General features: G+C 38.9%; 2 protein-coding genes across 2 annotated transcripts; one reads left to right on the top strand and one right to left on the bottom strand.

The window, feature by feature from the left end:
* Positions 1–47: 47 nt before the first annotated feature.
* On the bottom strand, positions 48–11804 carry LOC142167068 (phosphoglycerate mutase-like protein 1). The gene is made up of 7 exons (XM_075227222.1): positions 11798–11804; positions 11558–11670; positions 10082–10156; positions 2080–2168; positions 1470–1589; positions 733–777; positions 48–656 (listed from the first exon to the last, which is right to left on the bottom strand). Exons 1-7 carry the CDS (start codon positions 11802–11804, stop codon positions 545–547), a joined length of 561 nt encoding a protein of 186 aa, XP_075083323.1. The 3' UTR covers positions 48–544.
* Positions 11805–12024: 220 nt separating this feature from the next.
* LOC107791274 (senescence-specific cysteine protease SAG39-like) lies at positions 12025–12978 on the top strand. Its single transcript, XM_016613302.2, has one exon. The coding sequence runs from the start codon at positions 12025–12027 to the stop codon at positions 12928–12930; it is 906 nt and encodes a 301-aa protein (XP_016468788.2). The 3' UTR covers positions 12931–12978.
* Positions 12979–25861: the final 12883 nt, after the last annotated feature.

Raw genomic sequence — 25861 nt, 5'->3', positions numbered from 1 at the left:
TATATGTAAAAATATTTGTAATACGAGTAATGAAATTCTGTGTTCCAAAAGACTGAATGGTGCAATGCTTGACTTAGTTTAATGTTCAAATAAGATACAGCTGACTAAATAATCAAGGTCTAGGTTTACTTTCTTCTTTCTCATTGCTGAACAAAGAAAAAAAAGTTAACATAAAAAACAAGATAAAGCCACCACAAGCTTGTCAACTAACCAAAGTCTCAACTAAACCAAGCTATTTTTAATGTGGTCATCGTACTGAAGTACGGTGAAGCAGATCTCTTCTTGCCGTCCTTAGATAACTATGGCCAATTAGAATAGGTGCAAATTTATTTGCAAATGGTTTTGGGCGGTCATGTTAAAAAGACCGACAAAATACTTGTTGATACTTGTAAACTGAGTTTGGCTCGGTCGACTTTCTTCAAGAATAATAAATTCTGAGTCGGCCAAAAAGTGCCAGCTCCAAATGAGATAATAATTCAATATTACTTGAAAGAATCGTAAAAGCAACCCAAACACCACCACTTTTGATTGCCGCTGCTTTAGATCAGTTTGAAAATCCATCTGGATGATTAATACATGTAACGTCACTTGGGACATCTACTCCACTTGGAATTTTTCCTGGATAATCAGTTGTTGAAGAATCTGACCCTATCATGCTGCAGAGTGGCAAAGTCAGTCAGCAATCCAAAAATATGGAGATAGATTGGTTCAATAGTTTTCAGAAACACAAACCTTCTGTCAACAATAACCATGGACCGCAGTTCACAGTTCTTGAATCTGCAAATTACATACGAGGACATCAAAAGATCAAAAGGTTTCCACCTTGAGTGTAATTCGTACAATGAAAATGCTGAAACAGTGTTCTGCATCTCAAACTGAAGAGGTCAACTGCAAGATAAATTTTAGATATCCTACCAAGCTGAAACAACAAACCTTCATGAAAAGAAATACACCTTTCAGCTATTTTACCAAGCCGAAAAAAACAGTTGACACTTATTTTAGGGAAATTCAAAACAAACAAAGAAATATATGAATGTTTTCTGCCAACTTCTCCCAAGACAACGTGGCAGGAGAGGGATAAGTGGACAGGGGGCATGATACTGATTAGTATTAAGCTACAGGCAGGAAATGAATGAGCAGCATGAATATTAAGACAAACCCGCATAGTCCGTAAGATAACATTGATAAGCTACCACATTCAATGACTTATTAAATGTCCCTGTGAGACAGAGATATCATATTTAGTAGAAAGGTTGCCTTTTTACATCTGGACGCATAAGGCAGATCAGAGATCTAAAACTGCAGTCAAGTTCACTATTTTCCAATTTTTGTCGTCTTTAGGCAGTTGTAGTCTAGAGTTCGATCAGGCAATCTATGATGTAAAAGCTTATTTGTTGGTAATCCAACAAGTTAGAATGTGATCAAACCAATTTCCAGCATATCAGTTCACCAATGAGTTGAGAACTTACGGTCTACATATCTCATTCTTCACATCTGGATGGCAATCATTACCAAATGCACTGAGTGTATGTATCAAGAATCCACTATGTGTAACAATTGCAATCTCTTTCTCCTTACGTGTCCACAACCTGTATCAGCATCACCATAAATTAGAAAGGGGAAAACTATGATGGCAACAAGACGCTGGAATCTGCATCTGGAACCTTGACCAGCAACACTTCCAATAAATCAATTTTCCGAAAGCCTTATTGGAGAGAAAATTACTATCATCTTATTCAAGAGAAATTGTTTAACAAAATGAAATGCTCCCAGCTTAAATATATGACATCAAGAAGCCAAAGAAAGGAAAAAGCAGAGAAGCATGTGACCAAGAAATTCAAAAAAGCAAGCTTTGACCAGCATCGATAGCTGGTTTCAGAAAACCTTTAAACTCCATACTAACCTAGGCATAACATTACTGAATGTTAACAGCATTAGTGAAACTACTCTCAGGTAGTTGAATTACTGAACTATGCTTTTTCTTGTTCATTCAGAGTTGTCATAAAACTCAAATGTGGACACAAACATCTGAAGATCATTAAAATCAATTTTTGTATTTTCTGACAAACAAGCACTTACCAGTTCAAGAACTCCATTCCTCTAGCAGCAAGGTGTTCATTTGGCTCTCTGATATCAGGCTCCCAGAGAACATCATCATCACATTCAATCTGGGAAAATCAACATGAACCTTTTTCAACGAGAAAACGCTAAAAGTAGTTAGGATAAATCATATTAGAGCATAAGTTAACCACCAGCTACTTTACTGCTTTGACCCATTCTTTAGCTAGTAGTTAGGATTTTGTTAGTCCTTTATTTTCTCAAATAAATCTCCTTATTCAAGGAGTTTGTTTAGCAAGTAGTTGAGTCCTCCTCTTCCAGAGGAGTTAGTTTAGGGAATTGGTTTTTTTACTCTTGTATTTAAAGGTTTCTTTGATTCAATAAAGTAATTAGCTTTTTGTGTTTCTCTTGTTCTTATATGGTATCAAGAGCCTCAACAAACTCTAACGAGTAAGATCCTATCTTTTTTCTCTCCCACCCACTCACCCTCCACAAATGGCCAACACTACTGGAGTTGTTAATGCTAATAACAATAGTGGTGTGATGGTCGTCCAATTTAATCTTGCGTCACAATTGCCAATAAAATTACAAGGCAACCACAACTTTGCAACTTGGAAGGCGCAATTTTCCATGCTTATGCACGGTCATAATCTTTATGGTCATCTACATGGGTCTACCCCTCCTCCATCTCGCACTGTCACAAGTGGCACAGTCCTTACTGCCAATCCTGCATTTGCTCTTTGGTTTCGTCAAGACCAACTCATTCAAAATGCACTTATGGCATCCGTTGATCCAACAATTGCCACTACTGTTGCAGCTGCTGATTCAGCACAAAAAGCCTGGGATGCATTGCACACTACATATGCTAACAAGTCCCAAACCAGAATTTTCAGTCTTCGCGATCGACTTGCGCGACTCACAAAAGACTCCCAACCAGTCACTGAATATTTGCAAAATATTCGATCCATGGCTGATGAACCTGTACTGTTGATGCCCCTGTCACAAACTTTGAACTCATTGTTAAGATCCTGAATGGTCTTGGACCAGAGTTTCGTGAGATTTCTGCTGCAATTCGTGCTCGTGACTCCACTATTACGTATGAAGAACTCTATGAGAAGCTTCTTGATCATGAACTTTTCCTTAGACGTGAAGAGTCAAAGAAAGCTCCTAGCCAGATTACTGATGTTGCTGCTACATTCAACAAATCTAGAAACTCGAACAATCGCAACAATCGCAGCTCCAACAATAACAATGGCAGCAACCAATAATGGCGATACAACAATCGCTTTAATTCACAAAATCAAGGGCGATCTTCGAACACCAACAACTCTTATGATGGTGTTTGCTGCCAGTTGTGCAACAAACCAGGTCATGTTACAAGTGTATGCAGATCCAGATCTTACAATCATTTCGAGGCCAAGGCCAACTATGTTTCAGGAATGCACGCATCAGCAAATCCCTGGATTCTCGACTCTGGAGCATCTCACCACATAACTGATAATTCTCACAACTTGCAGGAATACAATGGCATGGAGCAAGTCTCCATGGGTGATGGTAACAAAATATCAATAACTCACACTGGTTTAACTCAATTAAATGCATCAAAAAATACTTTTAAACTTTCTAACATTCTTTGTGCTCCTAGCATTAAAAGCAACTTACTCTCCGTTTCTAAATTTTGTCAAGATAACCTAACCTCTATTGAATTCTTTCTGTTTCACTTTTCTATGAAGGACCTGGAAACGCGGATTCCGTTGGTGTACGGTCGGAGTAGAGACGGTCTCTATGAGTGGCCAACCTCACCTTCTATATCTTCTCCTAAAGCACATTTGGCCTCCACCAACACATCCATCATCACCTGGCATCGTCGATTGGGTCATCCGCATGCAAGAGTTTTAAATTTTATTTTGAATAAATTTTCGCTACCTTGCTTGCGAGACAAATTTTTAGTTTGTAATTCTTGTTCATCGAATAAGGCTCATCGTCATCCTTTTCAGAATCTTACATTATCAAGTTCCAAACCGTTTCAAACAATATTTAGTGATTTATGGGGTCCTTCTCCGATTTTATCGATTGACAAAAAAATATACTACTGTATTTTTGTTGATCAATACACCAAATATACTTAGCTATATACATTAAAAAGTAAAAGTGAGGTTAAAGATCTTTTCAAAAATTATCAAGCATTAATGGAACGATGTTTCAATACAAAAATTCTTTCTATCTATACAGATGGTGGTGGCAAATATAAAAGTCTTGATCTATACCTACGTTCTCAAGGTATTGAATATCTTTTATCTCCCCCGTACATTCCCCCCCCCTCCCCCCAAAGAGTCGCTCTTGCCGAAAGACGTAACAGACATATTATTGAAACGGCAAGAACTTTACTTCATGAAGCTTCGCTTCCATCGACTTTTTGGTCTTTTGCTTGTCAACATGCAGTTTATCTTATAAATCGCCTGCCAACCTCGCTTTTACAAAATAAATCACCTTTTCAAATATTGTTTGGTAACGATTCAGATTATAATTCTTTAAAAAATTTCGAGTGTCTCTGTTATCCCTGGCTCAAATCCTATTCAAAAAATAAATTAGAGCCACGATCAACACCTTGTGTTTATTTAGGTTATTCTTTAAACTATTATTGTCATCAATGTTTTGATCCGAAATCTTCCAAAATATATTTATCTCGAGATGTAAAATTTTTTGAAAATAATTTTCCTTTTCAGAATATCTTTTCAAATATTTTCTTAAATTCTAAAACTCTTGCGTGAGAAAACCTAACTGAAACTAACTCAACAAAATCTCCTATTTTTTCTCCTCCCATAATTAGTGAATTACCCAACCCTATACTTATCCCAAATACAGAAACTAGCGCTCACAAAGACACTACATCCTCTGCCTGTTCTCCAACAGAATCTGCAACTACAGGTACGTCTTCAACTTCTCCTCCTACAAATTCTGTTGTTCCTCCTGATCTTAATGATACCCAATCTTATCCCCCATTGCCATCCCCAACAGTTATCCCAAGAAATTCAAATGTCTCCTCTCCTCCACAATCACTACGTACATTATCATCACTCCCTTCCTCAACACCTATATATTCTCAACAACCATTCACCTAACTCTCACATCCTCAACCACCATCTTTTCCAATTGTATACAGTCGCAGAATGACCAAAATGACAACTACTGGCCAAACCACTGTTGCCCGTACCACTGCCTCAACTCCGCAACCCACACAACCTTCTCTCCCTCCTTCAAATCGTGTTGTGACTCGTTCACAAAACAACATTCACAAATCGAAAACGATCCTTGACTTCATGGCTCACTTATCCCCCACCATCACCCCTACTAGTTTTAAATAAGTTAACAAACACCCAGAGTGGCAGAGAGCAATGAAAAGTGAATTTGATGCATTATTGAATAATCAGGCATGGGAATTGGTACCATATGACCCAACAAAAATTATTGTTTCGTGCAAATGGTTATACAAGTTGAAGAGAAAAGCTGATGGGACAATCGATCGCTACAAGGCTTGTCTTGTTGCAAAGGGGTTTACACAATGTCCTGGAATTGACTTTCATGCTACTTTTGGTCCGGTTATCAAACCGACTACTGTGCGCTTGGTGCTTTCAATTGCTATCCAGCAGAATTGGCCCATACATCAGCTTGATGTCAATAACGCGTTCTTGCAGGGTCACCTAGAAGAAGAAGTCTACATGGTCCAACCTCCAGGTTTTGAAGACGAGCAGTTCCCCTCACATATATGTAGCCTAAAGAAAGCTATATACGGACTCAAGAAATCTCCTCGGGCCTGGTACAATGAACTTAAGACGTTCCTTATTTATTTGGGATTTGTCAAGTCCGAATCTGATGCATCGCTTTTCATTCACAAAGTGTCGAACATCGTGTTGTATGTGCTGGTTTATGTCAACGATATCATCATCACCGGAAGCCATAGCTCATATGTAAATCAGGCTATACGTTGTATTGCTGATCGTTTTTCCATTAAGGATCTCGGAAACCTTAACTTTTTTCTCGGAGTTGAGGTGGTCCGTGTTGCAGATGGAATTACTCTATCACAATCCAATTACATCAGTGAAATCCTCTTTGAAGAAAATATGAAAGACTACAATTCCGCAAAAACTCCAATGAGTTCCAGTGAAGTGATTCAACAAAATGATGGAGCGGAACCAACTGATGCCACTCGCTACAGGAGAGTTCTTGGAAAACTACAGTACTTGTCGTTCACTCATCCAGACATAAGTTTCTCTGTGAACAAATTGTCTCAATTTATGCACTCCCCATCTGAAGTACACTGGAAAGCACTCAAACGAGTACTCAGCTATCTTCAAGGAACAATTTAGTTTGGTCTTCGCATTCAAAGAGATAATGATTTCAAGCTACACATGTATTCTGATGCGGATTGGGCTGGAGATGCGAGTGATCGAGCCTCCACTACTGGTTACATGCTGTTTTTTGGCCAAAATCCTGTGAGCTGGTCATCCAAGAACCATAGAATAGTTGCTCGCTCATCAACCGAAGCAGAGTATCAATAGTTGCAAGTGCACTTGCTGAAACAAATTGGGTAACGAATTTGCTAAATGAACTACATGTTTCACTTTCACAAGCACCAACCATTTACTGTGACAATGTTGGTGCAACTTATTTGTGCGAAAATCCAGTTTTCCATAGCCGCATGAAACACATTGCAGTGGACTTTCACTTTGTGTGATGACCCAAAAAGGTCATCTTATATTTTAGAACTCGATTCTATGCTCTTAAGACTTAAAAATCTCATTTTTACCCTCCTCGATTTGCGTGCGCAGTTCGGGTATTGGTCCAGAAGGCGTATATGTTAAAAACTGATAAAAATAAGAATTTTTACCTAAAAACCTCAATTAAGTGACTTCGGTCAACATTTTTGGTAAACGGGTTCGTATCCATATTTTGACGGTCCCGGTGGGTACGTATCAAAATATGGGACCTGGGCGTTATTCCCGAAATCGAATTCGGAGGTCCCAAGCTCGAGTTATGAATTTTTGATGAAAATTAAAAGTCTGAAAGTTTAATGGTTTTTAAGAATTGGTTGATGTTTGGCCTTGTTGATACCGGGTCGGTATTTTGGTTTCGGAGCCCGGTATAGATCCAATATAATATTTATAACTTATCTGTAAAATTTGGTGAGAAACGGAGTCGGTTTGACATGATTCGGACGTTTGGTTGTGAAAATAGGAATTTTAAAATATTCTTGAGAATTTCATTTGATTTGGTGCTAAATTCGTAGTTCTAGGTGTTATTTTGGCAATTTGATCACGCGAGCAAGTTCGTATGATATTTTTAGACTTGTGTGCATGTTTGGTTTGGAGCCCCGAGGGCTCAGGTGAGTTTCGGATAGGCTACGGGATGTTTTCAACTTGGAAAATCTGATATTTTTGCTGCAGCAGCTATTCTGGTATGTTCTTCTTTGCGTTTGCGAAGGTACTCTCGCGAACGCGAAGGGTAAGCTGGTCAGGGTGAGTTTTTACTCTTCGCGAACGTGAAGGCTTGGTCGCGAACGCGAAACGATGGGGGCTTTACCCTTCGCGAACGCGACTAGCTCATCGCAAACGCATAGTGTTAGGGACCTGGGGGAGGGGTCAGTCTTTCCTTCATCGCGAATGCGAGCAAGGTCTCACGAACGCGAAGGCCAGGGGGGAGTAGCCTTCGCGAACGCGTAATCTTGACAACTCTGCTCTTCGCGAATGCGACAGTGTCCTCGCGAACGCGATGAACACTGTCGCCAAGTGCATAAACAGTCCCAAAAATGGGACTTAAGCCATTTTTTCAACTTTTCAAAAACCAAACGGGCTAGAGACGATTTTCAAGAGAGATTTTCTTTCCTAAAGTGTTGGTAAGTGATTCTAAACCACTTTCTTTCAATTACCCATTACATTTCATGAATTTTCAACTAAAAATTTAGAGTTTTCATGGTAGAATTGGGGATTTTGGGTAGAAACTAGGGATTTGGAAAAATGGGGATTTAGACCTCAAATTGAGGTCGGATTCCAAGACCAATTATATATCCGGGCTCGGTGGTGAATGGGTAAATAGATTTTGGTCCGAACCTCGGGTTTTGACCAAGCGGGCCCGGGATCGATTTTTGGCTTTTTGGGAAAAAGTATGGGAAATCTAAATTTATGCAATTTAATTGATTCCTTTAGCAATATTTGATATTATTGAGTCATTTTTGAATAGATACGAGTGGTTTGGAGGTGGATTCTAGAGGAAAAGCCGTGATTGAGTATTGAGTGGCTTTCGGAGAGAGGTAAGTGTCGTAGTTAACCCTGACTTGAGGAAATTAGGAACCTCAGACTATTTGCTAGGTGAAATTCATGTGAGTGGCGTATATGTGAGGTGACGAGTACTTATGTGCCGCCAATTTACATGTTTTCTTTGTTTCTCTCGTTTGCTCATATTGTCTCTTTTTTCCATGCCTAATTGTTACGTGTTTAGACTAGTGTTGTTAAGTTGATTGTTCTTATCATGTTTATGGATATCCTGGTGATAATTAAATATTGACTCCGAAGTTAAGATTGATATTGTGGAACCAAATGTTGAAGTAAGACTTGTATTTGTTATTCTATCTCCATGTTATTAATTATTTATTGTATTATGGTAAGGGAGAGTGTTAATGCACGAAGGGTGATGTTGTGCCATATTGTGAGTGTTAATGTACGAAGGGTGATGCCGTGCCGTATTGTGAGTGTTAATGCACGAAGGGTGATGTCGTGCCATGATATGAGAGTTAATGCACGAAGGATGATGCCGTATCATTTCTATTGATTTTATGGTGAGGTTTAGAGTAAAAGCACGAAGGGTGATGCCATGCAATTTGTTTTCCTTTACTGTATTCGTTGTTCATGTTGATTCATAGTACATTGGTTGTTTCAGTCATTATTTTGGTGTAGTTCTTTATCTCGTATTTTTCTCAGCATGTTTCCCCCTCCCGATATTTCTTGTCTAGTTTTTCATTGCTGTTATTTGTATATACATTGTTAAATTATACAGATTGATTTGTAGGTGCCTTGTCTTAGCCTCGTCACTACTTCGTCGAGGTTAGGCTCGACACTTACCAGTACATGGGGTCGGTTGTACTGATACTGTACTCTGCACTTTCTGTGCAGATTTTGGTACCGGCTCGGGTTGATCGAGATTTTTTTTTGCTGTTGGACCGTTATCCGGAGACTCAAGGTAGATATATCGGCGTTCACAGACCTTGAAGTCCCCGTCTATCTTTTCTGTTTTACTATTTTTCTCATTCAAACAGTTGTATTTCTCCCATATTATTATTTGTAATAAATTTTAGAATGCTCGTGAATTGTGACTCCAGATCCGAATAGTAGTAATTGATGCAGTTTCTATATTATTCCGTACTCGCTATATTTCATCCTAGCTTATTTGATGTTATTTACTGAATGAAAAAATAATTGGTTTAATGATTCTCTAATGTTGGCTTGCCTAGCAAGTGAAATGTTAGGCATCATCACGGTCCCGACGGTGAAAACTCAGGGTCGTGACACTTTGTTCGAAACCAAATCCAACATAATCAAGTTCGCATTGTTCATATTCATACTGCAGATCAGCTCGCGGATACTCTCACCAAAGCACTACCAAAGCCAGCCTTTGACACACACTTATTCAAGTTAGGCATAGTTACACACTACCTAACTTGAGGGGGGCGTATTAGAGCATAAGTTAACTACCAGCTACTTTACTACTTTGACCCATTCTTTAGCTAGTAGTTAGGATTTTGTTAGTCCTTTATTTTCTCAAATAGATCTCCTTATTCAAGGAGTTTGTTTAGCAAGTAGTTAAGTCCTCTTCCGAGGAGTTAGTTTAGGGAATTGATTTTTTTACTCTTGTATTTAAAGATTGTTTTGGTTCAATAAAGTAATTAGCTTTCTGTGTTTCTCTTGTTCTTATAAATCATACAAAAAATTAAAGTCAGCATGAGGATATTTTGAGAAGCATAAGTACTTGCGAAGGAAAAATCAATTGCAGGAAATAGAGGCTTGTATTCGCTAATGCTTCTCCTCTTATCACACCAATGAACTCCCTGCATTTGGCAACACATAAGAGCAAATGAACTTCTAGTATGAGCATTGAAAAAGTGAGAGTTTCTGCAGTTCCTTTATAATAACCACCCGTTGTCCCAGTATCACCGAGTCTTACCTTTTTGGTCCACCCAAAAGAGTTGACCTCTTCCTTAAAATGGAAATATTTTCCCCTTTCAACAATTCACAATTATATATATATTATTACTTTTAAATCAGTCTAAACTTTATTTGACATCTTGCCAACAAACAATTACACTACAATTACTTTTCAAACCATTATTTAAAAGACTTCTCCACCTAATAATATTACATTCTATTCACACTAAATGAAATAGAGGTAGTAAGACTAAGTGGAGCATAAGAGAAATACGCAACTTAATCAGAAGCCCACATAAAGGGATTTATGCAGGCTATAACCAAAGTTCTACGAGTATATACCAGAAAAAGAAAAAAAAAAAAAAGGATCACAAATGTTCGTGTGAGTGAAGGAAAAGAAGAGGATAAGTTGTCAATCAATGAAACCAAGTCTATCAAGCTCTTTACAAGCACTTATACCCAAATAAGGCAGCACCAAAACAATTCATTGCCATAGTCTTTTGTCATATTAACCACTCCGCATGTTATATGCTCAATATGCCATGTAGTTTTAGTGTCAATATTAGTTTTTAGTAACAATTAGCAATACATAATAGAGGACTCTCACGTCAAGTGATAGCTTAAATGCTTCAAATTGTTTTAATTTATTTTACATAACTGATATGCATTATTACAGATGAACTAACAATATGACAGAACATAACTTTTTTGCCAAAATCCACTGCACGAGCACAATTTTTATCAACACTTGGTGAATCTTGTTTATAAGAAAGTGTTTTCTAAACAATTTGGTACTTCTAGTCTCTAGACATATCAGATTATTGCCAAGACCAAAGAACAGCATGAAAACAGTCATTCCTCATCCCAAACTCCTCTACGTCACAAAAAACTGACTTGTTAAAGAAAGAAAATAGAAGCAAAGGAGTTATGCTTTTCCTTCCAACAAATGGTACTCTAGTTTGCAATCTCTAAGCACCAAAAGAAATATTTCCAGATCTTGCAAGAAAAAAGAAAGAATGATATCCATGATCAGAAACATTGTATGCAAAGAGAGAGAGAGAGAGAGTGTGTGTGAGAGACTAAAAATATCTTGACAAGGAGAAGAAAAGAACACCAACTTAAATCAACATCAGAGGAGGAAATAATCGTGGAAGGGAGGTAACTTTTAGGAGGAAAACACTCGGGAAATAATAAAATTCAGTCATCTGCATGAAACAATAGATAGAGAAACAAATATAACGACACGAGAAAAGGATAAAGAAGACTGACACATTAAAGTCAGGTAACTTTTAGGATGACATTACCAAGTGTTCACGACAACCCTCCACCGCAATGAAGGGAGGGCAATTTAGACTTGAAATTGCTGGATGGTTACTGTTTCCTGCATCTGACACCATGAGCGGGGGAACGTCTAGTCCTACAATGCAAGACCACCAAAGTTGAAGGTTAAAACAAAACAACCTGCTACCGTCTTCACTCAAAAATTTAAAGGAAACTCATCTCATAGAATAGTGCTGGAATGCGCATGCATAAAAGAATTGTACTTCTCATGTAAGCCAGAAAATTCTGGCATAAAAGAACTTGTGTAACCATAACAGAACGACGACTCAAGTAGTATAAATTCGTTGCTCCCTCTATGTAATAATTCATCCACAACATTCAAATACAAAGATTAATAGAATCAATAGAAAGATATCAGGTTGTCAAAACTAAAATGGTCAGCTCGACATTCTATTGGAAGGTTGCTTTTGCAGCTCTATTAGTGTTGGAAATGTTTGTTTCTCAAGCCACATCTCGAGACTTGTATGAAGCTGCCTCGATGGTCCAGAAACACGAGCAATGGATGAGTCGCTTTGGACGGGTTTACAGAGATGATGTAGAGAAGGCTAAAAGATTCAAAATATTCAAGGATAATGTTGAGTATATTGAATCTGTTAACAAGGCTGGGACTCGACGTTACAAGTTAGGCATTAATGAGTTTGCTGATTTGAGCAATGAAGAATTCAAAGCCAGTCGCAATGGATACAAAATGTCTTCTCATCAACAATTGTCGAAATCCACATCTTTTAAGTATGAAAACGTGACTGCTCCAGCTACTATGGATTGGAGAACGAAAGGCGCTGTTACTGGAATTAAGGACCAAGGACAATGCGGTGAGCTAAAACAAACTAAACATTTTGTTGCTGTTGCTGCTACAGAAGGAATAAACAAGATCAAGACGGGTAAGTTAATCTCTTTATCGGAGCAAGAACTCGTGGATTGTGACACAAGGTCAGATATGGGATGTGAAGGAGGTCTTATGGATGATGCTTTTAAATTCATAATCAAGAACCATGGGCTTACTACTGAATCCAATTACCCATATGAGGGAACTGATGCTACTTGCAAAACCGGCAAAGAGTCTAACCATGCAGCCAAGATCACAGGTTACGAAGATGTTCCAGCCAACAGCGAATCCGCTTTGCTAAAAGCAGTTGCCAACCAACCAATATCCGTGGCCATTGATGCTAGCGGTTCAGATTTCCAATTCTATTCGACCGGTGTTTTCACTGGAGAATGTGGAACTGAGTTAGACCATGGTGTTACTGCAGTTGGTTATGGAAAAACTAGTGATGGAACTAAATATTGGTTAGTGAAGAATTCATGGGAACAAGTTGGGGTGAGAATGGATACATAAGAATGCAAAGAGACGTTGATGCTGAGGAAGGACTTTGTGGAATTGCTATGCAAGCTTCTTATCCAACTGCTAATTAAATGCCTGAGAATTTTAGGGGGCATTTGCTGTTGATTATTCTGTAAAGATTAATGATGTACACCCTTATCATATAATTTATGTGTGTGTATCTAGAGTCTATTTAAGTTATAGATTCGCAGTTTGTACATTTTAAGTGCTCAAAAATGCTTGTATGTAAAAGATTGATAATCGAAGTAATGGAACTCTGTTTAATAGTTGCCTTTTAAAATTCTCTATTAGGCTCTTCCTTGCAAGTTATTTTCTTTCGCCTGAAATGGTAGAACATTTATTTTAAAGTATTATTCAAATATATAGCTTACAACAATAATAACAATAAATACAATTTGAGGTAGAGTGTACTCAAATTTTGTTCCTAATTTATTAAGATAAATATGTTGTTTCCAATAGATCTGTAAAATGAAAACAAAAGGCAACAATAGAGGAAATGCTTGGATCCACTTAAAAATGCCCAAATATTGTGAGAATAACACACTGCTAGCGGCGTAAAAACTTACCCTTGGTGTGTGATTATTGATTCACAAGCAAAAGCACGATAACAATTTTTTTCTGAAAATTTATGTCTTTAATTTAAAATAACCTTTCATTTCTTTTGATTTTCGGGCGTAGTTATCTGGAAAAAAAAGTGAAAATATTGGCGATGGTTTCAATAATAAAGTTTCAATAATTTTTTAATTTTCTAAAATTAAATATTTTCTCTTTTAAAATAGAGTGATGAGTTTCAAAGTACGACAACACCAAGAAAGTAGAGCCTTATAAAATGTGGTATAGTAATACAACAGGTCCTTTTTCAAAAAATGTGCAATTTTAGCTAGAAAATTCTACTAGTATATATATAAGCTTGTAAGAATTTTAAGAATTTGTAAAATGGATATGTAAAATTCAATTTACATGTGTTTTATGTTAACTGACATAATAAAAGGTTTGGAAGAACATTTTAGATATGCAACTTATAAATTTCATTAAGAATTAAACTTATAAAATCGTTGTATTGTATTAGATAAATGCGACTTATACATCGCTTTAATTGAATGCTACTTTTAACAGCATTTAGCTCGACTTGTGTGAATCATATTTCAGATGCCAACGTCACATCTACTCGATCTCTTTCCGTTTATGTTTCCATTTCCTCTTCGGTAAAATCACTCTCTTTCTACGTCTTATGCACAGTGAAAAATCTGTTATTGATATGCTGTGAATTTGATATGCTCGTGAGCAAATGATACTCTCTCATTTTTGTTAATTTTTCATAGTCGTGCTATGCTGTAAAATATTTGTTTTTTTATTGAATTCTCCATTTTTTTCGTTTTGGTTAATCTTTCATAATAATGCGATGTTGTTCTGATTATTGCGCTTGAATTCTTAATGTTCTTTCTTCTCGGTTGAATTTTATATAATGAAATGAGCAAGGGCGGCTCCATAAAATTAGTGGCCTAAAGTCAAATTTTAATAAGAGGTCTTATACTTTTTTTATTAGTACGTATGCACACATATATACAAAAAAATTAATCTTGCCATTTTTTTCATACTTGTTGTTATATAGTATATATTCTTAAATGACATAAAGTCTTTAATTTCACATAGTAATATTATTATTTATATTATAAAATGATAATGTCACGACCCCAAATTCCCTCTATAGAATGTCGTGATGGCACCTAGTCTCTAAGACTAGGTAACCCTGTCAATGCGGAATAATAATAGAAATATGAAATAAATAAATCTGCAATTCACTTAATTACAACTCCCAAAACCCGGTAGAAATAAGTCACAAGCTTCTAAGAATTTATCCTCAATGTCTCTATATATATCAAGGTCTAAAAAAAATAAGGAAGCAACATGATAATGATAGAAGTGGACTCCGGAGTCTGTGGACGCTGGAAGATATACCTCGAAGTCTCCGTACACCGGTAACTCAATGATGTCTGGGCTGGTAATATATACCTGGATCTGTACAAAAAAATGTGCGGAAGCATAGTATGAGTACACCACAGCGATACCCACTAAGTGACAAGCCTAACTTCAGTAGAGTAGTGATGAGGCCAGGTCAAGCCCTACTAGACAAATAAATAATGGCATGGTAAAATGTTTAACAATATAATAAGATAAAATGACAATGAAAATTAGTCAAGTAGTATGTCACCATTTAATTACACCAAATAATGGTAATTAATACCTCGCGAAAACAAAATAGAATTCTATTCAACTTTATGAAAAATCACAACAATAATCAAAGGCAACTGCGGCCATAAATCAATATCAACAAGGGCACTCCCGAGGTACCACCTCGTAGTCCCAAATCATAAATAAATTCACAATATCTCATTTTCTTATACCACCGCGGGTGCCTTCACAATTTATTTTAAAGAAAATATTTTTTTTCCGAAATAGTATCCCGCGTTTTAGCCACCCTTATCACACCGCATGACTTCTAGTAGTCTCCCCTACTAGCCACGTGTATCAAGTCACCCTTATCTCAGCGCATGCATTTCAATACCCAGACCTTATACCACCGCATGCGTATCGATATCACAATTTGCACCTCAAGTGTCCAATATTTCAATTTGCCAAAATAAGTCAACAACAATATTTTTCCATAATAAAGGGCTCACGGCTCATGCCAAAATAATCCAACAAAAATATTTTTTCACAATAAAGAACTCACGGCTCCATCACAATGAGCATGAAAATCGCACAAAATATTCGGGAATAAATAACTGAACAAAATAATATTTTAAAATTTTAATACGTTGCTTCAATACCAAATTTAAAATGTCAAATAATTAATATTAATAATATTTAATTTAAAGAAAATCACCCTTCAAATAATGCACAGAATAAAAGAAACAAAGTGTCAACTAAACAGGTAAAACAATTAGCAGGAAAAGGTCAAGCAAATTTAAAGTATAAACATTTAAATCAACGATGAAGAATATAACAAGGTAAAATTATTTAATTAATATGCAATAGTGATCTACATAATTTAAAGACATAATCATTCACATTTAGCCCGTGTACACACTCGTCACCTCGTATACATGGCTTTCAACACATTTTAATTTATCACTTCAATACCAATCCTAGGAAAAAAAATTTTCACACAAGGTTAGACAAGTCGCTTACCTCGACTTGCTCCAATTTAACCAAGTAGTATGCCTTTTTCTCGATTTTTCAACTCCGATCGACTCGAATATAGTCATAATTAATTCGACACAGTCAACAAAAATTATAGAATCAATTCCATAAGAAAATACTATATTTTTTAATTAAAATCCGAGATTAACTTAAAAATTGTCTGTGGGGCCCACGTCTCGGAATCCGGTGAAAGTTACGAAATATGAACGTTCATTCAACCGTGAGTCTAACCATACCAAAATGACTAAATTTCGATAATAATTCAACCCTCAAATCCTCAAATCTATCCAAGAGGGCTTTCAAATATTTTCAACTTAAATCACCAATTAATTGTTAAAAACAGTGATGGATTTGGGTAATCTAACCAAGATTGAGTTAAATACACTTATCCCGATGTTTCTCTGAAAATATCCAAAAAATTGCCTCAATCCGAGTTTCAAATCGTTAAAAATGGAAAATGCTTAAACATTCTGCCCAGTGATTTCTTCTACGCGATCGCGGATCAACTCACGCGATCGCGAAGCACAAGTTTTTATTGCCCAAAAATAACTCTACGCGATCGCGAAAACTTCCACGCGATCGCAAAGCACAGTCTCCGCAAGCCTACGTGATCGTGAACCTTCTCACGCGATCGCGAAGCATTAAGTTTGCGGCCTAGCTTCTGCTTCGTTTCCTCTTCGCGAACGCGGTCTTAGCCACGCGTTCGCATAACACAGCTTGCCAAACCTATGCGATCGCGGACTCGCCCACGCGATCGCATAGCACAAAATTTCAGCTGCCCAATTAACCCTACGCGATCGCATACCTTCTCTCGCGATCGCGTAGAAGAAAACCAGAACCTGCACAAACCAGAACTTCAACTATCAAGCCAAGTACAAAAATGATCCATTAAGCATCCGAAACTCACCCGAGCCCCTCAGGAGCTCAACCAAATATATCAACAAGTCCTAATACATCATACAAACTTAGTCGAGTTCTCAAATCATATCCAACAATACTAAAAACACGAATCACTGATAGATTCAAGCCTAATGAACTTTGAAACTTTCAATTTCTACAAACGACGCCGGAATATATCAAATTAAGTCCGATTGACCTCAAATTTTGCATGCAAGTCATAAATGACATAACGGAGCTATGAAAAGTTTCAAAACTGGATTCCGACCCCGATATCAAAAAGTCAACTCCCCGGTCAAACTTCCAAACTTAAATTTCTATTTTAACCATTTCAAGCCTAATTTAACTACGAACTTTCAAATAAAATTCCGAACAGGCTCCTAAGTCCAAAATCATCATACGAAGCTATTGAAATCATCAAAATTCTATTCTGGGATCGTTTTCTCTAAATATTGACCGAAGTCAAACTTAGCATTTTAAGGCCAACTTAAGGAACCCGTGTTCCGATTTCAACCCGAACACTTCCAAATCCCGAACCAACAATCCCCGCAAGTCATAATTTTATAAAAGCAGATATGGGGAGTTTTATTTAGGGGAACGGGGTTCTAAAAGTCAAAATGACGGTTTGGGTTATTATATTCTCTGTCTCTTAAACAAACATTCATCATCGAACGGGTTTAGAATTATACTTGGAGTGGTGAAAAGATGAGGATAACAGTTGTGCATATCATGCTCGGTCTCCCAAATCGCCTCCTCGACCGGATGAACCCTCCACTAAACTTTCACGGAAGCAATGTTCTTTGACCTCAGCTTTCGAACCTACCTATCTAAAATAGCCACTGGTTCCTCAACATAAGATAGATCCTTGTCCAACTGAACCGAACTGAAGTCTAACATATGAAACAGATCGTCGTGATATTTTCGAAGCATAGAAACATGAAATACCGGATGAACTACAGAGAGACTATGTGGTAGTACAAGTTTGTAAGCCACATCTCCAACTCTCTGTAGAATCTCAAAAGGCCCAATATACCTAAGGCTCAATTGCCCTTCTTCCCGAATCTCATCACACCCTTCATAGGCGAAACCCGGAGCAGGACCCGCTCACCAACCATGAATGCAACATCACGAGCCTTCCGATCTGCATAACTCTTCTGTCTAGATTGGGCTATACGAAATCGATCCTGAATCAATTTAACCTTTTCCAAGGCATCCTGAACTAAGTCTGTACCCAATAGCCTAGCCTCGCCCGGTTCGAACCAAACCACTGGAGACCAGCACCGCCTACCATTCAAGGCCTCATACGGAGCCATCTGAATGCTCGACCGGTAGCTATTGTTGTAAGCAAACTCCGCAAGTGGTAAGAACTGATCCCAAGCACCCCAAAATCTATCACACACGCACGAAGCATATCCTCTAATATCTGAATAGTGTGTTCGGACTGCCCGTCTGTCTGAGGGTGAAATGTTGTACTCAACTCCACACGAGTACCCAACTCTCGTTGTACAACCCTCCAAAACCGTGATGTAAACTATGTACCCCGGTCAGAGATGATAGATACTGGTATGCCATGAAAATCTGACAATCTCACAAATATAGATTCGAGCCAACTGCTCGGAAGAGTAGGTAGTCATCACAGGAATGAGATGAGCTGACTTGGTCAGCCTCTCCACAATCACCCAAACTGCATCAAACTTCCACTGAGTCCGTGGAAGTCCAACAACGAAATTCATAGTGATTCACTTCCATTTCCACTCCGAAATTTCTATCTTCTGAAGCAATCCACCTGGTCGTTGATGCTCATATTTTACCTGCTGACAATTGAGACACCGAGTTGCATACTCCACTATGTCTTTCTTCATCCGCCTCCACCAATAGTGTTGTCTCAGGTATTGATACATCTTTGTAGCACCCGGATGAATGGAGTACCACGAATTGTGAGCCTCTTGAAGAATCAACTCACGCAAACCATTTACATTAGGCACACATAGCCTGCCCTGCATCCATAATACACCGTCATCTCCAATAGTGACTTCCTTGGCATCACTGTGCTGAACTGTATCCTTAAGGACAAGCATATGGGGGTCATCGTACTGATGCTATCTGATACGATCATAAAGAAAAGACTGAGAAATCACACAAGCCAAAACTCGACTCGGCTCGGAAATATCCAACCTGACAAACTAGTTGGCCAAGGCCTGAACATCCAAGGCTAAAGGCTTCTCTGCTACCGGTAAATATGCTAAGCTGCCCAAACTCTCTGCCTTACGACTCAAGGCATCGGCCACTATATTGGCCTTCCCGGGATGATAGAGAATGGTGATATCATAATCCTTAAGCAACTCCAACCATCTCCGCTGTCGTAAATTAAGATCCTTCTGTTTAAACAGATGTTGTAGACTCCAGTGATCGGTGTAGACCTCACAATGGACATCGTACAAATAATGCCGCCAAATCTTCAAGGCATGAACAATAGTTGCTAACTCAAGGTCATGGACTGGATAATTCTTCTCATGTACCTTTAACTGTCTGGGCACGTAGGCAATCACCCTACCGTTTTGCATCAACACTGCACCGAGATCAATACGCGACGCATCACAATACACAGTATAAGACCCTGAACCTGTAGGTAACACCAATACCGGGGATGTAGTCAAAGCTGTCTTGAGCTTTTGGAAGCTCTCCTCACATTCCTCGGTCCACCTGAACGAAGCACCATTCTGGGTCAATTTGGTCATAGATGCAGCAATAGAAGAGAAACCCTCTACAAATCAGTGATAATACCCTGCCAAACCAAGGAAACTCCGGATCTCTGTAGCTGAGGACGGTCTGGGCCAACTATGCATTGCCTCAATCTTCTTCGGATCTACCTTGATCCCCTCGCACGAAACTATATGACCCAAAAATCCCACTAAATCAAGCCAGAATTCACACTTTGAAAATTTTGCATATAACTTGTTTTCTCTCAAAGTCTGAAGCACAGTCCTCAGGTGCTGTTCATGATCTTCCCGACTCCGGGAATACACCAGAATGTCGTCAATAAACACAATGATGAAAAATCAAGATAGGGCTGAAATACACTATTCATTAAGTGCATAAATGATGTTGGGGCATTGGTTAGCCCGAATGACATTACAAGGAACTTATAATGACCATACCGAGTCCTAAAAGCAGTCTTCGGGATATTTGACTCTCGAATATTCAACTAATGATAGCCTGAGCGCAAGTCAATTTTAGAGAATACCCTGGCACCCTGAAGCTGATCAAATAGGTCATCAATACGTGGCAATAGATACATGTTCTTCACTGTAACCTTGTTCAGCTGGCGTTAATCAATACACATCCGCATAGAACCATCCTTCTTCTTTACAAATAAGACAGGAGCACCGCAAGGTGATACACTAGGCTGAATGAAGCCCTTTATCCAGCAATTCATGTAACTGTTCTTTTAATCTTTTAACTTTTCTGGGGTCATACGATATGGTGGAATAGAAATGGGCTGAGTGCCCGATAACAAATCAATGCCAAAGTCAATATCCCTACCGGGTGGCATACCCGGAAGATCTGCTGGAAATACATCAGACAAATCCCTTACTATAGGAACTGACTCCACAGTAGGAGTATTAATACTAATATCTCTCACATGGGCCAGATACACATCACACCCCTTATCAACCATTCGTTGAGCTTTAAGAAATGAAACAACCTTGCTAGGAACATGATCCGAGGTACCTCTCCACTCTAGCCGTGGTAGACTTGGCACATCCAATGTCACCGTCTTGGCGTAACAATCAAGAATAACGTGATAGGGCGACAACCAGTCCATACCCAAAATAATATCGAAATCCACCATACTAAGCAATAATAAATCAACTCTGGTCTCAAAACCACTGATAACAATTAAACACGACCGATACACGCAGTCCACAATAATAGATTCACCCACAGGTGTAGATACATAAACAGAAGAACTCAAGGAATCACGTGATACACCCAAATACGGGGCAAAATAAGATGACACATAAGAATAAGTGGAGCCTGGATCAAATAAGACTGATGCATCTCTATGACAGACCAGAATAATACCCGTGATAACAGAATCGGATGCAACGGCCTCTGTCTTAGCAGGAAGGGCATAATATCTGGCATGGCCTCCCCCTCTAGGGTGACCTCTACCTGTCCGGCCTCTACCTCTAGCTGGTTATGCAGGTGGAATGGCAACTGGTGCAGTAATCATGGCCTGAGAAACTTGAGGGCCCTGTGGAATAGGTGGGGCCTGAGAAGTCTGTGGAGGTGCACCCCTCCTAAATCTGGGGCAATCTCTCATGATATGATGAGTGTCACCATACTCAAAATAAGCCCTCGGAGGACGTGGCTGCGGGGACTGGCTCGGGCCTGATCGACTAGACTGCCCGATGAAAGCATACAGTAGACACTGGCGGTGCATAATATGGAACCTGCGGTCTGGGAGTAGGCGGAATACCACTGGAAGCTGGAAGTGCTGAATGAATAGGACGGCTCACATAACCTCTACCATGACGGGCTACAACTGGGGCACGTGAATTATTATATGTGCCAGAATCTCGGGGTCTCTTAGGTTCCCTCTCTTCCCTCTCCCGGGTCCGCATACCTTCCAATCTCCTAGCAATTGACACTACATGTTGGTATGCGATGTCCATCTCTAGCTCTCGGGCCATACTGAATTTGATACTAGAGTGGAGACCCTCAATAAATCTGCGAACCCGCTCTCGAACAGCAGCAACTAAGACTGGTGCATGCCTAGCCAACTCACTAAATCGGACCGCATACTCTGACACGGTCATAGAACCCTGGCGTAGCTGCTCAAACTCTGCGTGCCATGCATCTCTAAGACTCTGAGGAACATAGGCCCTTAAGAACATATCTCAAATTTGAGTCCAAGTGAGTGAAGATGCCTCAGCAGGACTATCCAACTCATATGCCCGCCACCACTAGTAGGTTGCTCCTCTAAACTGGAATGCTGTGAAAGAAACCCCACTGGAATCCACAATACCCATAGTATGAAAGATACAGTGACATTTCTCTAGAAAACCCTGAGCATCCTCTGAAGCTAAACCGCTGAAAGTGAGAGCGTGGTACTTCTTATACCTCTCGAGCCTGAGCTGCTCCCCCTCTGAAACTGTTGTCCTAGTCTCAGGCCGAACTGGGACAACTGGCTGCACTGGTATAACCTCTGGGGCATGGTCAACTTGGGCCTGTGGCTCTGGAGTACGGGCGGCAGGAGTCTGTGCTCCTCCCCCAGCCTGAGATGTGGCAGGAGCAAGTGGAATTAACCTTGCCTGAGCTAGAGTACCAAACATGCTCAAAAACTGGGCAAGAGTCTCCTGAAGTGCATGAGTAGTAACAGGCGTCTCAGGTGCTTGCTCTCCAACTGGAGCTACTGGTGGCTCTGGTGCAACAGCTCGTGCAGGTGCTCTGGCTGCACCGCGTGGTCTTCCTCGGCCTCTGCCCCGACCTCGGCCTCTTGCGGCTCCAACAGGAGGCGCGAGTGTCTGATTATCGGATCCAGTTGTGCGTGTCCTCACCATGTGTGAGAGAATAGAAAGATAATGATTTAGAACTTTGAATTCAATAATTGCGCACGATAAGGAATCAAAGAAGTGAATATTTTCCTAACAGTTCCATAGCCTCCTGAAGATAAGTACAGACGTCTCCGTACCCATCCGCAAGATTCTACTAAACCTGCTTGTGACTCATAACACCTATGAACCTAGAGCTCTGATACCAACTTGTCACGACCCCAAATTCCCTCCGTAGGATGTCGTGATGACACCTAGTCTCTAAGATTAGGTAAGCCTGTCAATGCGGAATAATAATAGAAATATAAAATAAATAAATCTGCAATTCACTTAATTACAACTCCCAAAACCCGGTAGAAATAAATTACAAGCTTCTAAGAATTTATCCTCAATGTCTCTATATATATCAAGGTCTAAAGAAAATAAGGAAGCAACATGATAGTGATAGAAGGGGACTCCGGAGTCTACGGACGCTAGCAGATATACCTCGAAGTCTCCGTACACCGATAACTCACTGATGTCTGGGCTGGTTATATGTACCTGGATCTGCACAAAAAGATGTGCAAAAGCGTAGTATGAGTACACTACAGCGGTACCCAATTAGTGCCCAGCCTAACCTCGGTAGAGTAGTGACGATGTCAAGTCAGACCCTACTGGAAAAATAAATAATGGCATGGTAAAATGTTTAACAATATAATAAGATAAAATGACAATGGAAATGAGTCAAGTAGTATGTCACCATTTAATTACACCAAACAATGGCAATTAATACTTTGCGGAAACAAAACAAATTATTTTTCAACTTTAAGAAAAATCACAACAATAATCAAAGACAACTGCAGCCATCAATCAATATCAACAAGGGCACTCCCGACCTACCGCCTCGTAATCCCAAATCATAAATAAATTCACAATATCTCATTTTCTTATACCACCGCGGGTGCCTTCACAATTTATTTTAAATAAAATATTTTTCCTGAAATAGCATCCCGCGTTTTAGCCACCCTTATCACACCGCATGACTTCTAGTAGTCTCTCCTACTAGCCACGCGTATCAAGCCACCCTTATCTCACCGCATGCGTTTCAATACCCAGATCTTACCACAACATGCGTATCGATATCACAATATATCACAATTTGCACCTCAAGTGCCCACTATTTCAATTTGCCAAAATAAATCAACAACAATATTTTTCCATAATAAAGAGCTCACGGCTCATGCCAAAATAATCCAACAATAATATTTTTCCACAATAAAGAGTTCGCTCCATCACAATGAGCATGAAAATCTCACAAAATATTCGAGAATAAATAACTTAACAAAATAATATTTCAAAATTTTAATACGTTGCTTTAATACAAAATTTAAAAATGTCAAATAATTAATATTAAAAATATTTAATTTAAAGAAAATTACTCTTCAAATAATGCACAGAATAAAAGAAACTAAGTTTCAACTAAACAGGTAAAATAATTACGAGAAAAAGGTCAAGCAAATTTTAAGTATAAACATTTAAATCAAAGATGAAGAATATAACAAGGTAAAATTATTTAATTAATATGCAACTGTGATCTACACAATTTAAAGACATAATCTTTCACATTTAGCCCGTGTACACACTCGTCACCTCGTGTACACGACTTTCAACACATTTTAATTTATCACTTCAATACCAATCCTAGGGGATATTTCCCCCACACAAGGTTAGACAAGTCACTTACCTCGACTTGCTCCAATTTAATCAAGTAGTATGCCTTTTCCTCGATTTTCTGACTCCGATCGACTCGAATATAGTCATAATTAATTCGACACCGTCAACAAAAAATATAGAATTAATTCAATAAGAAAATACTATATTTTTCAATAAAAAACCGAAATTAACTCAAAAATTGCCCGTGGGGCCCACGTCTCGGAATCCGGTAAAAGTTACGAAATATGAACGCCCATTTAACCACGAGTCTAACCATACCAAAATGACTAAATTCTGAAAACAATTTGACCCTCAAATCCTCAAATTTATCCAAGAGGGTTTTCAAAATTTTTCAACTTAAATCACCAATTAATTGTTAAAAACAGTGATAGATTCGGGTAATCTAACCAAGATTGAGTTAAGAACACTTACCCCGATATTTTCTCTAAAAATCTCCCAAAAATTGCCTCAATCCGAACTCCAAATCGTTAAAAATGGAAAATGGGACGAAGTCCCATTTTCAGAACTTAAACATTCTGCCCAGTGATTTCTTCTACGCGATCGCGAAGCATAAGTTTTTATTGTCCAAAAATAACTCTACGCGATCGCGGAAAATTCCACGCGATCGCGAAGCACAGTCTCCGCAAGCCTACGCGATCGCGAACCTTCTCACGCGATCGCGAAGCATTAAGCGCGTGGCCCAGCTTCTGTCTCATTTCCTCTTCGCGAACGCGATCTTAGCCACGCGTTCGCGTAGCACAGCTTGCCAAACCTACGCGATCGCATACTCTCCCACGCAATCGCATATCACAAAATTTCAGCTGCCCAATTAACCCTACGCGATCGCATACCTTCTCACGCGATCGCGTAGAAGGAAACCAGAACCTGCAGAAACCAGAACTTCAGCTATCAAGCCAAGTCCAAAAATGATCCGTTAAGCATTCAAAACTCACCCGAGCCCCTCGGGACCTCAACCAAATATACCAACAAGTCCTAATACATCATACGAACTTAGTCGAGTTCTCAAATCATATCCAACAACACTAAAAACACGAATCACTCATAGATTCAAGCCTTATGAATTTTGAAACATTTAATTTCTACAAACGATGCCGGAACATATCAAATCAAGTCTGATTGACCTCAATTTTTGCATGCAATTCACAAATCACATAATAGAGCTATGAAAAGTTTCAGAACTGGATTTGGACCCCGTTATCAAAAGTCAACTCCCCGATCAAACTTTCAAACTTAAATTTCTATTTTAGCCATTTCAAACCTAATTTAACTACGGACTTCTAAATAAAATTTCGGACACGCTCCTAAGTCCAAAATTACCATACGGAGCTGTTGGAATATCAAAATTCTATTCGGGGTTATTTTCTCAAAATATTGACCGAAGTCAAACTTAGCAATTTAAGGCCAACTTAAGGAATCAAGTGTTCCGATTTCAACCCGAACACTTCCAAATTCCGAACCAACCATCCCCGCAAGTCATAATTTTATAAAAGCACACACGAGAAGTTTTATTTAGGGGAATGGGGTTCTAAAAATTAAAATGACCGGTATCTATA

The sequence above is a fragment of the Nicotiana tabacum genome, chromosome 12 (genome assembly GCF_000715075.1).
Source record: "Nicotiana tabacum cultivar K326 chromosome 12, ASM71507v2, whole genome shotgun sequence".
Taxonomy (NCBI): Eukaryota; Viridiplantae; Streptophyta; class Magnoliopsida; order Solanales; family Solanaceae; genus Nicotiana; species Nicotiana tabacum.
Note: the sequence above shows the minus strand (reverse complement) of the source record. Positions and strands in the feature narration are given on the sequence as shown.